The 18667-nt window shown below is 43.2% G+C and overlaps 1 protein-coding gene across 1 annotated transcript in view; it reads right to left on the bottom strand.

The window, feature by feature from the left end:
* Positions 1-18667, bottom strand: part of LOC124805647 (nose resistant to fluoxetine protein 6-like) — a 179796-nt gene that overhangs the window by 68572 nt on the left and 92557 nt on the right. The window contains exon 5 of the mRNA XM_047266213.1: positions 9678-9810. Within this exon, the coding sequence (XP_047122169.1) occupies positions 9678-9810 (133 nt within the window). The remainder of the gene's footprint in view (positions 1-9677; positions 9811-18667) is intronic.

Here is an 18667-nt window from a genome sequence, read left to right as displayed (position 1 = left end):
TACATAACGGGAATCGCGACGGAACGGTCCAATCCGACATGTCGAAACCGGCCCTGAATTTTTTTTTATAGGAAGAATACACCAAAAGGAACACACTGCCAAAATTTTAGCTGCTAAAAATTGAAAATTGCCAATTTATTGCTCGCTTGGCGGTTGGAGAACTGGACATCTCTTCTGTAGCCATAACAGACAGAGCATGTGGAGCATGAAACGTGAAGAACATGGGATGCAATCAAAATCACCAACTTATCCTGAGCACCTAGATATGTATTACTTAGTAGTTAATTCTTCGCATATCATTCAAATGATGTCGACATTTCGTTAGAAAGTGTGGAAACGTTAGAAGAAACAGGAAATAACTCGGACGACTCCGTGAATTATATTTCGAACGATGATTATTGTGCTAATAAAGTATAGAACAAAAATAGAGTACTTTCCAAGACAAAAGAAAACATGTGCAGTGATAGCTTCAGTGAAAAAGATAAGGCTGTAATTTTTTTTGGTTAAACAAAGGAGGAAGAAGTGCATAAAGTTAAGCACTGAGCAAAGTCGGTTTCATTTCGTAAGATCTGTACTTGAATTCTATAAACGGAAGAAAGGTTTATACAAAGTAAGAAATATGAGCCAAACTGAAACTAGCAGAAGTGCGAAATAAAAGTATTCGAATGGTTTAGAACTGCTCGTGAGTTTCAGTACACTGTTACCGAGAGAGTTCCATGAGACTGGGCCTTCCGACTTGCAAGTGGGCTTAACATTTCTGATTTCCAGGCTTCTTCGACCTGCTTAAACAGATTCAGGAAATTATACGGAAAAAGAAGTCGCAAAATTACGAAGCTTACTTCAAATGAACGCTCTGCAAGATTATCTTATCTTCCGTCCACCAGCAAAGAACCGGGCCCTGGTTGGATCCGTTAAAGACGATTTACAACTGAAGAAAGCAGGCGTCTACAAAATTCCCTGTGAATGTGGCTCTGCATATATTGGCCAGACGACAAGAACTGTCGATGAACGATGTATAGAACTTGAAAGATACACCCGTCTGCGGCAACCGTCAAAATCGGCAGTAGCAGAGCACTGTATTTCATTGGGACATTCAATAGAGTACAATGGAACAAAAAATTTTAACCCCGGTTTCCGGTTTTTGGGATTCCGTAATCAAGGAATCAGTGGAAATACGTCTTGCCAATAATCTTATAAATCGTGACAACGGCTTTCAGCTGGATAAAAATTGGAATTCTGTTATTAAAATTATACAATCACAGCGGAATCGACAGTGTCATTCGATACTCAATGACTAGATGAACCTTTATTTTCACCACCGAGGGCAGCAAGTACAACTCGGCTATGCTGTGCATGTCAACACCTGACGCATGCGCTGTAGGATGCCAGTACATTTCGCATGCGCAAGATTCGGCATAAATACGGCGACTGCACCTGGGCTCTTCAGTAGTTGTGTACTCACCTGATGATGGCCGGACGTCTCTGGGCCGAAATATCGTGGCAGAATCGTCGACGGGATCCGGCTGCATACCCGGAAATTATTAGAAGAAGAAATACGCCGGGAAAATTTCAGAAGTCACAATAATTCAGTTCTTGGTCTGAACATAACGTCACCTCTGTCCTTTAGGGGACGACGAAAAGATGTTAATACAATTCGGATACCACGCGGAATTAATGGTGTGATTCAGGCTTTCGATTAAAAAACCTCAACAGTGTATAGTATCTTTCAAGTTGTCCGACAGTACAATTTCCGAAAGCTGTGCTGTTGTCATTTCAGATTTTTCAGTGGAACAGTATTGTTAAACTTCAGTTATTTCTGCATTGTCAGTTTGCATCACCACATTTTAAGAATTTTAAAGTATACCTGGTACGCAGGACAATATGCAGAACATTGGCCATGGTCATTTCTTACGGCATTCCAGTTATGTCTAAAGAAAATTAGTAATTACTCTAAAGAGCCTGAGTGCATTAATTTTTTTTTCAGGTATGCCTGGTGTATGGAAAATGTTTGTTTTCATCATCCAATAACACTTGCATTTTTGTGAAGATTATAGGGAATAAACAAGGAACTGTTTCATTGTTATTACAATGCACGTTATTAAAAATTATCATAAGAAGTGCGCTACAAGAATTGTTATAAAATATTTAATGTCAGAAAATGGAAGTCCCAGTTGTTGGAAGTCGTCTGTAATGTAATATTATACACTGCCTAGATTTTTCCCCTTTGCTTGTCACTTGTAAGACAGTTACATCTGCAACAGTTTAACTTTCAACATGAACTGCAAGTTATTCAAAAAAATGTAATAGCGCTACGTTGCACTACGTTTTCTTGTCACGGCTGCGCCTGCCTATTCGCCGAGTCACGCGCAAGTCAGGGAGGGCTGTACAAGGTTATAAGCGGTTCTTTGTGCAGCAAAAACGAACAGCCGTAACACTGAAAAAAAACTTGCTGATAGCCTTAGCAGGTAAAATTTTGAGAGCGCGCTTCTTCGGTTTATTCGTCCTGCGGGAAAACTTTCGGGGTAGGTTTCGACGTGTTGGATTCGACCGTTCCCTTGTAAACACACTTTGGCGCTCGAACATTCAACACGTGTAAAATTTCTTGCGAATCAGAGTTCATCACTTTCAAAATCTTAAGGATCGACAAAGAGGTGTGGTGGCCACTGGCCAGAGTACAAGTAGCGCCGATAATACGAGGCTTGTTCAGAAAGTAAGCTCCGATTGATTGCCAAATTGAAACCACAGTGAACATCAGAAATGTTTTACTTGTAACAATTAGCTACACCTTTCAGCTACTGCTCTACGTAGTCGCCGTTCTGACTTAGACTTTTGTCATAGCGTTGTACCAACTTTTCAATAGCCTCATCATAGAAGGCAGCCGCCAGTGCTTTCCGCCAATTCTCCACGCTGGCCTACACCTCGTTGTCTGTGTCAAAATGTTGTCTTCAAAGACAGCGGTTCATGCGACCAGAGATGAAACTCAGGGGGAGACAATTGCGGACTGTATTGTGGGTAATCTCACATTTCCATTTGAAAACGATGCAGGAGCATCTTCATTGCCCCTGCAGAATGCGGCTGAGAATTGTCTTGAAGAAGAAACAGCACGACAGTTATGTAATGTTAGCTGCATAGCTTCAGGCGAAATTTCTCACCAGGCCCTCGTACTTGGCGGCAGACACTATTTTCTAGACATCTTTACGCACTCACTGCGAGCTCAGAAATGAGAAGAGCTACGTGATGCTAACTGGGGTTATACTAGAGACACTACCCAACACATCTGTGCAAAGCTTTATCGGATTTTCATAGTCGTTTCCATTTCGCGACCGATCGGAGCTTACTTTCTGAACGCCCCTCGTATCATATACTCGGCCACTTCGTGACAGACCGAGCTAGAAGGCAGGCTTGTCTTAGTAACACACTGATGAGCCAGAACATTATGACCACAGCCCACCTCGAGGTTACATGCTGCCTGGTGGCCCTCAGGGCACTTGACGCGGTAAGAGAAGTACATGAGCGAGCAGAGACAAACGGGGAGTCTTCTAGCGACGACAAGTGGCACAAATACGGAAATCAGCCGACTTAAACGACTTTAACAAAAGCTAGATTGTCGTGGGCCAGTGCCTGGGAGCGAGCATCTCGGAAACGACGAAGCTGGTCGGCTCTTCGCTACTCTCGTGAGGATCTATGAAGAGTAGTTGAAGAACACTGAAAATACGAATAGGTGACAAGAAGTTGGACGTCCATATCTAATCAAGAACATAGGGATCGGAGGTTTGCCCGCTCTCTAAAGTAGGATAGGCGGTGATCTGTGGTAGGTGGTGGCTCAAGCAAAGGTGTTTTGAAGCACACTGTTCAGTGCACAGTGCTGAACATGTTGCTGCATAGCAGAGGACGCCTACGTGTTCCCACGCTGACGCAACAACTTCAATTACGATTACAGTGGGCGCGAGATCTTCGCGATTGGACCGCGGATCAATGGAATCGTGTCGCATGGTCGGATTAATCCCGTTTATTGTTGTATCAGGTCGATGGTCATGCCCTGATACGTCATCATCTAGGCGAACATGCAGCGCACAATGGACGCAGTCCTTTATTCTCTGACCACAGGGCGGTGGTTTCCTTGCCACCGGATTTGCCCTCTATTTTGCAAGACGACGCAACGACTGTGGTTAAGGTCTTACGGTTTTGTGTCCTGTCCAATTTGTTGCCTCGGATTTTAGGGAGAGGATTTTAATGTGCTGCTGGGTGACTGGTTCACCCAGGTTTTAGGTAAGAGGTCCGCCAGTCACGATTACCTACTTGTTTCCCTTCAATTTCTGTTCTCTTTTCCTTGTGTTTCCTTTCCTTTTTAGTGCGTTTCTTCTCCTCTTGTTTTGCCTCTGTATGTGAGGATTTGTAACTGCGTCAGGTCTGTGTCTTTTAGCCGTTCTCCTTGTTCGCTGTCCGTCTTCGTCTCTTCTCCGCATGTGTTCCTGTTTCTATGCGTTTGGGCGCTGATGACCACGCTGTTTAGCGCCCGAAAACCTCAACCCACACACACACACACACACACACACGGCAGGTGGGAGCAGTGTTATGTTATAGGGGACATTCTCCTCGGCTTCTATGGACACTGTGGTAGTAATGGAAGGCACCATAACAGCTTTGGACTACATGAACATTATTAGGGACCATCTGAACCCCTTATGCTTGATGTCTTCCTCAAAAGCGATGGAATCTTCCATCAGGATAACTATCCGTGTTACAAAGCCACACCCGTGCTGCAGTGGTTTTTAGGAGCATGGCAGTAAACTCACGTTGATGGTTTTGCCATCAAATTCGGCTTTCCAAGTAAAACAGATCGCTCTTTCCACATTCTTAAAATGAGAAATTTCATCCTTGAGTACTGCTCAAGTGTTTCGGATCGCTACCATGTCGGCCTAAAGGAAGACACCGAAAAAATTCAGAGTGATGCTGCTAGATTTGTTACCGGTCGGTTCGATCAACATGCGAGTATTATGGAAATGCTGCGAACCCAAATGGGATTTCTTGGATGGAAGGAAACGCTCATTTCTCGAAACATTACTGGGCAAGTTTGTCACAGAGAGCGGAAGTTTTCTACTGCCAACAACGTACGCTCCGCATGAGTACCATGAAGAAAAGATAAAGAAATCAGGGCTCGTATGGAAGCATATAGACAGTCGCTTTTCCTTCGCCCCACTTATTAGTCTAACAGGAAAAGGAATGACTAGCAGTGGTACAGGGTACACTCCACCATGCACCATATGCTGGCTTGCATAGTATGTACGTAGTGTAGATCATTGTTCTTGAAATGGGGCGCGGCCAAATGCCGCAGATTATATCAGTGAATAAACGGCGCACAGTTCTAACAAATCAACAAATCACTCGCTAATCGAAGATATCTGTATGGTGCGAAAATTTGAATTTGATGCTAGAAAATGAACAGTGTGAGGTCATCCATGTGAGTGCTAAAACGCATCCGTTAAGCTTCTGTTACTCGATAAATAAATCACATCTGAAGGCCATAAATTTAACTAAATACCAGAATTTACAATTACGAACAACTTAAATTGGAAAGAACACACAGAAAATGTTGTTGGGAAGGCAAACCAAAGACTGATTTATTGGCTGAATATTTAGAATATGCAACAGATCTACTGAAGAGACTGCCTACACTACGCTTGACCGTCCTCTTTTGGAGTACTACTGCGCAGTGTGGGATCCGTACCAGATAGGATTAACGATGTACATCGAGGAAGTTCAAAGAAGAGCAGCACCTTTTGCATTATCGAGTAATAGGAGAGAGCGTGTAAGCGACATGATACAGAATTTATGGTGGACACCATTAAAACAAAGGCGTTTCTCGTTGCAGCTGGAGCTTCTCACGAAATTTCAATGACCAATTTTCTCCTTCGAATGCGAAAATACACTACTGGCCATTAAAATTGCTACACCAAGAAGAAATGCAGATGATAAACGAGTATTCCTTGGACACATATATTATGCTAGAACTGACATGTGATTACATTTTCACGCAATTTGGGTGCATAGATCCTGAGAAATCAGTACCCAGAACAACTGCCTCAGGCCGTAATAACGGCCTTGGTACTCCTGGGCATTGAGTCAAACAGAGCTTGGATGGCGTGGAATGTTCAACTGCCCATGCAGCTTCAACACGATACCACAGTTCATCAAGGGTAGCGACTGGCCTTTTGTGACGAGCCAGTTGCTCGGCCACCATTGACCAGACGTTTTCAATTGGTGAGAGTTCTGGAGAATATGTTGGCCAGGGCAGCAGTCGAACATTTTCTGTATCCAGAAAGGCCCGTACAGGACCTGCAACATGCGGTCGTTCATTATCCTGCTGAAATGTAGGGTTTCGCAGGGATCGAATGAAGGGTAGAGCCACGGGTCGTAACACATCTGAAATGTAACGTCCACTCTTCAAAGTGCCGTCAATGCGAACAAGAAGTGACCGAGACGTGTAACCAATGGCACCCCATAGCATCACGCCGGGTGATACGGCAGTATGGCGATGACGAATACACGCTTCCAATGTGCGTTCACCGCGATGTCGCCAAATACGGATGCAACTATCATGATGCTTTAAACAGAACCTGAATTCACCCGAAAAAATGACGTTTTGCCATTCGTGCACCCAGGTTTGTTGTTGAGTACACCATCGCAGGGGCTCCTGTCTGTGATGCAGCGTTAAGAGTAACCGCAGCCATGGTCTCCGAGCTGATAGTCCATGCTGCTGCAAACGTCGTCGAACTGTTCGTGCAGATGGTTGTTGTCTTGCAAACGACCCCATCTGTTGACACAGGGATCGAGACGTGGCTGCACGATCCGTTACAGCCAAGCGGATAAGATGCCTGTCATCTCATCTCGACTGCTAGTGATACGAGGCCGTTGGGATCCAGCACGACGTTCCGTATTACCCTCCTGAAGCCACCGATTTCATATTCTGCTAACAGTCATTGGATCTCGACCAACGCGAGGAGCAATGTCGCGATACTATAAACCGCAATTGCGATAGGCTACAATCCGACCTTTATCAAAGTCGGAAACGTGATGATACGCATTACTCCTCCTTACACTAGGCATAACAACAACGTTTCACCAGGTAACGCGCGGTCAAGTGCTGTTTGTGTATGAGAAATCGGTTGGAAACTAACTGGTGTTTGTGTATGAGAAATCGGTTGGAAACTTTCCGCTTGTCAGAACGTTGTAGGTGTCGCCATCGGCACCAACCTTGTGTGAATGCTCTGAAAAGCTAATCATTTGCATATCACTGCATCTTCTTTCTGTCGGTTAAATTTCGCGTCTGTAGCACGTAATCCTCGTGGTGTAGCAATTTTAATGGCCAGTAGTGTATTTTGTTGACACCGACCTTCATAGGGAGAAACAATTATTATAACAAAATAATGTAAATCAGAGCTCACACGGAAAGATATAGGTTTTCGTTTTTTGCGCACGCTGTTCGAGAATGGAATAATGGAGAATTAGTGTGAAGGTGGTTCGATGAACTCTTTGCCGGGCATTTAAGTGTGATTCGCAGATGTAGAAGAATATTCTCCTGGACCACAACAATATTGGTAAGCTACGACACCATCCAGAACCGTCTTCTTGCTATGGGATGCAGACGGTGCCACTTATAACGTGTGCCTCATTTCACGCCACGTCACAGGGCATAAAAGATCATCATTGGGAAAGATCATCCAAACTGATGAGTTGCAGTACTTAGTGCAAGATACGAGCTATCGGCATACACACGAAGCAATAAACACCTATTGCCGACACGTCAGCATTCTGGCAAGTGTTGTGTGCCCATGTGTGGGTTGTAGGAGGGAGGATTGTTCATATTTGGCCAATGAACGACGCTGGAACATATCAGAACGTGCGAATCCGCTTATTTTCCTTCACTATTCCGCAGCTGCAGGCGACCAGTACTATCAGCCACAGATGCACTATCGCATCACTTATGGATTGTGGCAGAGTGGTTTGAGCAATATTCCATGAACGGCGGGAAGCAAAGTGCTTGTGAGCTCAACTTCCTCCAGCTCCTATGCCCATCACATGACTAATGTGTACTGAGCGCATCTAAAATGCTACAGACAGAGATGCACTCATGAAAAGTATCTGAACCCATATCAGTGGATACTAATATTGGATGTTTTTACCCTTCATCTTTTGACGGCTTGAGCTCCACTGGGACACTTTCAATGAGGTGTCTGGAGGTTTGTGGAGGAATGATAGCCCATTCTTCCTCCAGAGCTGAAACAATAGAAGGTAGTGATGATGGACGCTAGGGTTTCGAGCAAAGTTGACGTTATAACTCATCCCAAATATGTTCCACTGATTTCAGCTTGGGGCTCTAGGCAGACCAGTCCAATTCGGGAATGTTAATTTTCACAAACCTTTGCCTCACAGATGCTTACACGGTACGTTGTCATGCTGATATGGAGAGTCATCGTCATGTTCCTCCACAGTACACAGTATGCATGATGTAAAATGCGTTCATATCCTTCTGCATTTAGCGATTTTTTAATTGCTATAAGGGTATCACACCCTAAGCACGAAAAACATCCCATACCACAACGCAGCTATCTCTGTACTTCACTGTTGGCACAATGCATGATGGCACGTAAAGTTCTCCATCCATTGGCGAAACCCAAACCATTCGAGAGGGAGTAGCGTGATTCATCACTCCAAATCGCTCGTTTCAGTGTTCGTCAGTACGTGAGGTCTGCGTGCACTATGTTTAGCTGTGGTTGTTCCTTCGCGTTTCCACTTGACGATCACATCGCCAACAGTGTCGACTTGAGTAGCTGCGGAAGGTTTGAAATTTGCCTGATGGATTTGTTGCTCAGGTGACATCCGATGACTAGTCCACATTCGAAGTCACTAAGCTCTGCTTACTGACTCACTCTCTTGTTACAGCTTCTCTACTTTATACTGACAGTTCCGTGTCTTGTGACACGCCCTGACTGACTCATTCTCTTGTTACAGCTTCTCTGGTTTATACTGACAGTTCCACGTCTTGTGACATGCCCTGACTGACTCATTCTCTTGTTACAGCTTCTCTACTTTATACTGACAGTTCCGCGTCTCGTGACAGGCCCTGACTGACTCATTCTCTTGTTACAGCTTCTTTACTTTATACTGACAGTTCCTCATCTCGTTACACGCCCTGACTGACTCATTCTCTTGTTACAGCTTCTCTACTTTACACTGACAGTTCCGCATCTCGTTACACGCCCTGACGGACTCATTCTCTTGTTACAGCTTCTATACTTTATACTGGAAGTTCCGTGTCTCGTGACACGCAGTGATTAAATCTGCATTAAATATGGGGTACTTTTGATCGGATGGCGTGTGAGCAATGGTGAACAGTCATATATCAGTGTAACTTCCCAATAATTACGGTGAAATCCATGCCAACATGATGGACGACCTCCGTAATTAGCGCTAAAGGAGCACTACCAGTACCCCACACGTGGTAAGCATCTCGTAATTCAGCAGTACGTGAGTCTACTGTTTATGCTGCTGTAATCTATATTTTGAAAAGGAACATTTGTCGATCGAAATCTTATGAAACGCCTTATATTTAGAACATACTCGTCAGGTAGCTGATAGGCAACTAAAATCTCGGATATTCATTTCTAGCTACTCACCTCATTCATCCCGCACTTCTTGTCTTTGCTGTAGAAGAGGACCCAACCAAGACCCACACCAGTCACATAGGGCACGATCCTCGAGTATGTGGGCACGTACATGAGCGACACGTACTCCGCCCACTGCTCGTGTCTGTAAATTTCGTTAACATAGTATGAGATGATCGAAGAACAACACAAGGAATTACATCTATAGGTAATCGTTACGTTTTCCTCGGACTCTGTCAGAAGAGAATAAAAGCATAAGCACCGTTTAATGTTTCTTCGATGGCATAGCTACTACAATCGAAGCATTACTTCTCGCAGTAGGACAGAAAATTAACTACAATTTTATCAAAGACACTCATCTCATGTGGTCCGGGAAGGCCATGTTACATCTTATTTTCGGTAGTCCGACTTGAATCCGAAGGAAGATTTTGCAAAATGCGAGTCGAGTGTTTTGGCTGGAGCACCATCGTCAAAGTAAGTGTCAAAATCTTGCTCACCTACAGAGACTCTTGTAAATATCAGCAGGATGTAAGAACCTCAAGCCAATTATCAACAACCATCAACGTGAAGGTAACTTCAATTGAAATAGATCCATGGCGTAGTCCAGTGGCAACACCAGACCTCAGGTGTGAAGACTTTGGTTGGAGGGCAAACCGATAGAATGGAGACCGCCCATCCAAAAAGTCCAGAGACTGATCTTATTCCTGGCGTCTAAGCGTCGTCAACGGAGTAACTACGTGGCAGCTTGAACTAACAACTGTAAACAAAAGATGAGATGTACATTCGACCAGCCAGCTGTGAGCAGGCAGTTTTAAGTAGAGGACGTGCGACCATACTTGCTGAACGTTGTTGCGTCACAAATCTCAATGAAGCAAGATCTCTGCATCATGTGTTCAAGACAATCTCTAGACTCTCTTGAAGAAGAGAAAAATGTGTGCAAAATTTGTCCCACGTATCTTTACTGCCAAATAAAAACAACTACACGTGGACCCCTGCCGCGACGTGACTGAAATAAACACGCTGACAGTTCTTTTCTGGAAAAAAATCATCAGGGAGGTGACGAGACTTGACGTTATCAGTACAAACCTACCACAGAACGACAAAGTGCATAAATTCGCACTTTGACGACAAACCCAATTTCAAACCAATGTGAAGCGCGAATTGAACATCTGACAGTTTCACAAGATTCTACGAACATTATGTGCACTGTACTCAAGTGAGAGGAGACTGAAGAACATATGAAGCATTAAAATGACCATATTAAGAGTTCTCTGTTTTTTATTTATCTAGTTTCCAAACTTTTTGGACTAATGGATCATGTGCTGTCCACATCGTTTTAGAGTCAAGCAAGTCAAGCCTGGCAGCCAAAGCATGCAAGTGTGAAGAGATACTTTTCAGAAATATCGTAATGACAAACTGATGATATGGTATGCACTTGAAATTGTCATTTGCAGACGTCATTCTAATTGTGTCATCGAGCTCGCGAAGTCCTTTGAACCTATTATTCTGGGGTCCGCTAGTGTCGTCAACAGTTATGGATGATACTGTTTTCCACCCCCCATACTCCACCCCAATAAGGTAATATATATACTGCAAAATGAGTTTCGGGCTTTCAGGGCATGAATATTATTCTGTAGGTGTTGGGTTGAGTACTTTGAGAACTTGTGTTAAACTAAGCTGTGTGCTTTCACAACATGTTGTTCTACATGGATCATACTTTGCATTTCCAGAAAAATTGATACTATTCTATACAGTCCATTAACATTAATGTGACCACTGATTATGTTCCATGTCAACGTGCAATAATCACTCACAGACCAAAGGTGGCAGCACTACAGTGGAGAGCAAATAAAGCATGTCTGGGTACACAGAGAACAGTGAAGCCATTGTCATAATGTGGGAATGGGGCGATTTATCTGGTGTCAAAAAGGGCTTCATCATAGGCTTTCTGGCCAAGGTGGAAGCTTTACGGAAACTGCTAGATATGTAAACTGTTCGTGTGCTGTCGTGGTTAATGTACTCTGTGCATGGCAAAATGGCGCTATCCCAAACCAGCATGGTGCACCGGGAGCTATATATGATGGAGGTGAACAGTGCCTGTGGAGATGTGTATGGGAGAATAAATGCGCAACAGCTATGCAATTGATTGCTCAGATTAATCAAGGGGGCTACCTTAGTGTGTCCTCAGCGATCGTCCAGTGAATATTGGTGCTTATGCGTCTGCACAAAAGCACTTGGTTTATGCATCCATGCAGACTGCTGTTCATCGATGATGAAGGCTGGAATATACATGCCAATATCTCAACTGGACGCCCACATAGTAGCGATAGATGACCTTTTCCTATGAATCACATTCTATACTTCATCAGACAAAGGGCCATTGGCGTGTGTTGTGTGTGACAGTAGCAGAGCTAGGGGGCTGCTAGCGCATATTGTTAGTGCAGGTTGCCTACATCAGGGGCAGGTATGCACTCAGGGACAAACCTGTCAAGTGCTTTTCCATGTCAGCCTATTGGTCTCCTTTGATTGACAGGTACTTAACCTATTGTTCTTCTAAGTGCTTTTACATGTCGCTGCACTTAACCTGTTGCCCCCACCCCATCCCACTCCCCACCCCCCTCAGGAAGGGGATGCTGGTACATTTTGTTAGTGCAGGTTGCCTACATCAGGGGCAGTATGCACTCATAGGCAATGCTACTGTCCTTCTTTGATTGCCAGGTACTTAACCTATTGTCCTGTTAATTGGTTTTCCATGTCACTGCTGTTAATCTATTGTTCCTCCCACTGCTCCCCCTCCCCCAACCCCCTCCTCCATCACTGCTACAGGTACACTTTCAGGTCTGAGTTACCAGAATAGGCCCCTCTCACTCTTATCAATTTGATTGACTACTTAATTAAATTTACCAATTAGCTAACCTCTCTGGCGGGAAATTCAAATTTTGTCATATTTTCGCGAGTGCCACGCCCACCTGGACTTGGAAGGAAATAGTTAAAGTCTCCACCACGATTCTCAACCAGCCGCAATGTCCCCTTACCAACCCATGTTGGTGGGCTAACATGTACTAACGTTCATTAACGTATGTGACATTTTTGTCTAAACAAATAAAAACACAATTTTACATTCTAAATATATTTATTTATTCGCGATCTATAATTATCATCAGCATGGGAAAAAGTTAAGTTCATTCTTTTGTAAATGGTGCAACAGCAGTACAGTATTTGGAAAATAGCTGCTTCTTGTATCCCTCAAATTCAGCACGTATATCTCGTAATGTTATAGGTGCATTGCACTAGTACAGACACGTATTCTACGTTCGATATTTGATACACCAGCAGATGGGACTGGGTGCTGGGACCCTTCCACGAGGCAAGCATATACATAGATATACAGAAAACAGAGCAAACGTTCTCCGAATATGGAGGTGACTGGATATATTTGAATACAGTTCTATATTACCCCCCCCCCCCCCACCCCGCCCCCCTCCCGATCAATGCATTTGGAGTAGGCGTTGGCAGCTGTGCTACATTTACAAGCAATTTTAGAACACAGAACTAGAAGTTATGTCATGATCGCACGGGTAGGTCTGACCTAAATCGATTGAATTGCGAAAAATGAGGAGCTAATAGGCATAAATTGACCGAATATAGACCAAAATGCGGTGAAATTTAGGAAGTACTTTGCTATCTTCTGGTTCGCGCCGAACAATTTGTATATGGTACCAAATATGTGGCAGCAGGAGGAATCCCAGAAAACATGGACATCGAAACGGAGGGAATAATGGAGGCAGTCAATTTTTCCCATTGAGGAAGCATTATACTGTATGTCTATTGAGGTACCAGTGATACACGCGAGTTGACCACTGTATCTGATGCTTTTTGGGATGACAGAACTATTCATTTCTAAACTTACTTCCATCTGCGTTAAAGGATAGCAGAGAATGGACCGGGTGATCGATTGAGATGGAGTTGTAACGAGGTACGATTAAATGGCAGACAGATTCGTTATAGAGAAGGATAAGTTGATGGAGGTCAATTTTTTTCCCAGTGTTCTTTCCGAATGCATCTGTCATTGGACATAGCCTGCGTTCTACTTGAATACAGCTACGTGTTCCGTATGTGCTTTAAAGCACTGTCTTCTTGTGATTGTTAACGGTAAACCTGTCGGTCATCAGAGGACTTCCATCTCATGTGCGAAGAAACTTGACACACTCGTCTAAACGAGCTTTGATTTATGCGATCGCGCTTGTCGCATCTTGTGTGTAAAATCGAGACTTCAGCGTCATAACTAAGTTAGACGTATGAGCTTGTGACGCGCTACAATCCCCGTGTACACATTTGTCCAAGAGATGTTGTGTTTACAGAGTTAGTGGGGGAATGACTTGTAATTTTCTCATGTCAGACGCTGCTGCTATGCGTTTATCTGTTTCCTTGTAGGATGTATCCCCTGCTACTAACTATCATTTTATATAGACCTGATGCATGTATAGTATAATTTTTGATCTGTGATCGGATGTGAACAGTGGAACTATACGTCTCCGCAGAGCTATATTGTGCTCGTATGATGTAAAGTAAATGTTTTACGGAAGTAGTTTCTTCGTTTTACGATTCCGTAAGTTAGTTCAGCGTAGAAAAACTGTGAAGAAGGGTGTATGTCTGATAGGCTGGAAATGTGTTCGATACAACATTACAGCCCATTTTTAAGTGCAGAACGTTGTAGTCTTAGGAGTGCATGTATTTATGTTCTGTCTCTTACCAATACCTTCCAGTTACAGATCCTAGACTTTAGAACAATAATTTGGAGTTGATAGGTTCGTTGATTTAGGTAAAAATGTGTTCGAGAATTAACTGTGAATGGGATAACTGAGTAGTCATCTATCCATGTTCGCAGTGTTACGCACAAAGTAGAGAAGGAATGTTTAGCTAAGATACTGAAATTGGGGAAACATGCTGTCACATATTGTCTCGAACTGCATCACATATAAAACTAAGTCTTTTCTTGTTCTTCTTAACTGTATGCTATTACATTACGGCACTTTGAAATCTGTTACTATAAATCGATAAGGAGTGCTAAGCTCCTCGACATGGTCACATGTCGAGAAATCTCGTGCACTTGGGCGGGTTAGGACTTGGAAAGCTCTATTAATTCATGCGACATGGGGTGTAACGGTCTTCTTCTGGTTGATTGGAGATTAATTCTCTAACGGTGCTAGAGGGCGGGTTGGTCAATGACTGTGTGAGGATGGTCTTTTAACCTAAGATGGGGAGAATGCTCTGTGACTCCCATACACAGACAGATGGATCGTAAATTAAGTACTATGCTCGAGGTCTTATAAATATGTAGAGCGCTGTCTGGTGTACTTTGATGATTTATGTGTTCGAGAATTAACTGTGAATGGGGGTTCTGAATAGTCATCTATCCATGTTCGCAATGACATGCACAAAGTAGAGAAGGGATGGTTTAGCTATGATACTGAAATTGGGGAAACATGCTGTCATCTGATTGGCCGGTGTTGGAGTTATTGTAAAATTCTCCACGCTTTCAAGTGTGTTGCTTAATATTACAGTACATGGATGGTGTCTTTTCCATCCCATCCCAGCATTGGTTAGCAGATAATGGTTGACTGATATGGCTTGTTTGAGTTGGGGAAAAAGTTTTGGTGGATGGACAGCAACTTCTAGGGATTGCTAGCAGCGACACAGTGATCGCGTACATGAGTGCAATATGAGGAATGAGTCGAAAGGGAACGCATAGTCGTCAGCTATTTCGTCAGTGTGAGAGACGAGTCTAAATGTAGAGCTCGTGAATCACCTTCGGACTATAGTTTTGGAAACCTATGCCAACGCCGTGAAAGTCTTCCAGTTTGCTTTTGTTGTAAGTGTGTTTTATTTAAAAGCAGCAGATGTGTGGTGTGTTATGGTTTCCACGGTAAGACACAGGAGGCAGTAGCAGCAGCAGTTTGAGATGAAAATTCGCAGAGGGATTGTGTATACTACTAGGAATGCTTGGCTGGCTGCACGCTGCCCTATTCTGGAGAGTATTGTGAAATCTCTTTCTCTGCACAGGACCGCAGAGGAGATGTGCGTCATTGCGCCGGCATCAGTGCGTAGTTGACTTCTAAATGGGATGAGCTTTTATAGTTCGTAATTTTTCTCTGTTTGGGGGTGGAGAATAGCAATGATAGCATGTTGGGCTGACTGATTTGAATGGGCGCGGATCTGTAGTACTTGTATGTAGTTTGGGGACGTACCACATTGCGCGCATTTCTGCCGAATGTTCAAAACACGGTCCTGTTGCACTAACTAAGGTCTTTCTCTTTCTACATGGGTTGCAGGAGGTGGTGGATATGTCTTTCTCCGACTTTTGCTCAGTTCGGAGTTAAATTGGAACGATCAAATGTTGAAAGCTGTAGAAATGGGAGCAGTTGCAAGATGTGTAGCGGGTGAATTTTACTGTAGCAGCTAGGTTCGGGAAAGGTGACTTATTTCGAAATGTGACAATGACAGAAATATCATTCAGTAGTGGTTGTAATAACTAAAGGAATTGTGAATTGGATCGAACGCGCATATGTGCTTGAATGGAAAGACCCGATTCCAAATGACTGACATCATTTCTAGCAGATAGCATGACACTAGAGATCGGTGGAACTAGTGTACATTTTCTTACGATCTCAGTCAGGACATCGTCTACTACTATTACTGTTTGTGTTCCTTCTCAATCAGTCATCGCCTATAACTCAGTGGATATATCGCTGAACGTCTGATGTGGTCTCGAGAAGGAATATGCTAGAAATACAATAGAATTGTTTAGCTTGGGCTGTGTCAGGAAGTCGCAAATACCGCTTACATACAACGTACCTTAGCAGATTGACTTTCAAATGAGGTAATTTTATCACTAGGTTGCATCGTGGGCTTACACATTCCTACGATCACTGTCACGGTATTTGTCCAGAAAAAAGAAAACTACCTAATTCAGAGGTAACGTCTTACTACAATTTGTAAAGCGGATATAGCTTTCAACATGGATATTTGTGTGCACCTGTAGAACCAGGAGCGCTTGTGGGAGTAACATGTAGTAGTTGTTGGGAACGGTTTTTTTTTCTTTAACACCTGGTCGATTATGTCTCTCTTTCTATGACATGGTGGTAGGACTCGCAAGAAGTACATAAGGGGCATGCACACGCATGGTTGATTTTCGGTCAGTATTATTTCGTATCGTAGGCAAAGATTTACTGACGAAATATTATAATTAGTAGTAGCGGTGGGTGCGTGATATATACGTATTTGAGCATCAGGTTTATGAAGTATGTGTTTGTGGAAAGGAGATGACAAAGCCCTGTTGTAGGGAAGGTATGGATTTGACTTGGGATACTGTGATAGCAAAGGGAAGAGTATTTTTAGTTTAAGGTGGATACAGATATTTCCATTTCCAGAGCCACTGCCTTTGGTAGGGCATATTTCCGATACTTAGCTCATGGTCGAATGACGTTCAATTGAGACTGTGATCGTAAGATGGGCAACTTTCGTGATCAAGTGGAAATTTGAGAAGATTGTGTATGGTGGTGCGTTTGTGCTGGACTGTTATTCGCTGCCATGTAAATTGTTCAGTTGACTGCTTCTGCACATTTCGGACCTTTATTTAGTTGAGAGAAGATCGACTGTGGTGTGTGCATCTGGCATGTGGAAGACACGTTTGCTGTTTTCTAGACATGAGAAAGACCTTTGTTGGTTTGTAAATTATAGGAATGATTTGGAATTTGTTAGATCAGCGAGATAGGTATTAGTGGGTGGAAATAACATTTTTCATCTGTTTGTTTCTAGTTACTTAGTGGTATAGAGCATGCTCGACCTACCTAAAGTTTGGGGTTTGTAGAGAAATAATTTCCATTCTATATATTCGGAATTGTGTTGTGTGAGCGATCGGGCGTCTACTGCCGTGTGCTTGATATCGAAAAGTACTGCAAAAATAGTTGTGTTCTTGTAATCCAAGAGTTCCGGAAATGTGTGCAGAAAAGCAACCAAGCAGGTAGGTCTGGACCAGAAACAGTAGCGCGTTTGTACCGAGGGGAAATGAGCCAGTCTTTGCACATACGTTCTGAGAGTGACTTCGATTGAGTGAGGGCTTTCTCATGTAAAAGGGGTTATTTTGTAAGGCCTAGGATAGGAATTGTATGTTTACTACATCGAAACAGTACGTGTTGATATAATGCCTGGTTGGAGATCGGTTTGACAATCTAATATTCTTGCGAGTTTCGTATGTATCTGATGACATGTAGACAACTTTACAATGTTTAGTTGTCGTTGCAAAATGGTGATTAGTGTAAAATAGTTTATTGCCACTGCGTGTCGCGTGTATAGGAAGAAAGAACAGGTTGAAAGTGCTTCCCTAGGAATGGAGAGCCTTCTGGTATATAGACGGTGTGAGTATAGGTATAGGATAATGTTTTCGGGTGATGTAGAGATATAAAAGATAAGTGGAGTGTTTGTGTCAAATGTGTATATATTGTATTGTATAGTTAGTGTGTATATATTGCATTGTAAAGTTAGTATGGTTTATGGTATGGCTTGACTAAAGAGGATGACTGTGTGTCCTATCGTGAGGGACATACTGATTGAGGGAACTGTCAGTGCAATTTAGCAATCTGTGCAAAATAACGACAGAAAACCCCAGAAAGAAAAGGTGAATGGTGCTTCGATACCGAAGGCGTTAGTAATTCGATTGGTAAATTCGATAAGAGCCAATGAGAATGCTCGATTGATTGTGGTGGTATATAGGAGTGGTGAGAACATTTGCGTATGTTGAGAACAGGAAGGCTATCACGTTATGTCTGGCAGGAAGACTGGATTGGGCGATATTTTCGTAAACAGGTTCTGTTAGGGTAGGAATATTGGCGAATAAAAGCCGAGACAAGAAGAAAGCGAGCGTTAACTATTTCTGGGGCACTATAAAATTAGGGAGATCTGGACTTGGCTGATACTCTTTTTCCCCAAAGCGACGTGGTGTA

Source organism: Schistocerca piceifrons, chromosome 7 (assembly GCF_021461385.2).
Source record: "Schistocerca piceifrons isolate TAMUIC-IGC-003096 chromosome 7, iqSchPice1.1, whole genome shotgun sequence".
In the NCBI taxonomy this organism is placed as follows: Eukaryota; Metazoa; Arthropoda; class Insecta; order Orthoptera; family Acrididae; genus Schistocerca; species Schistocerca piceifrons.
Note: the sequence above shows the minus strand (reverse complement) of the source record. Positions and strands in the feature narration are given on the sequence as shown.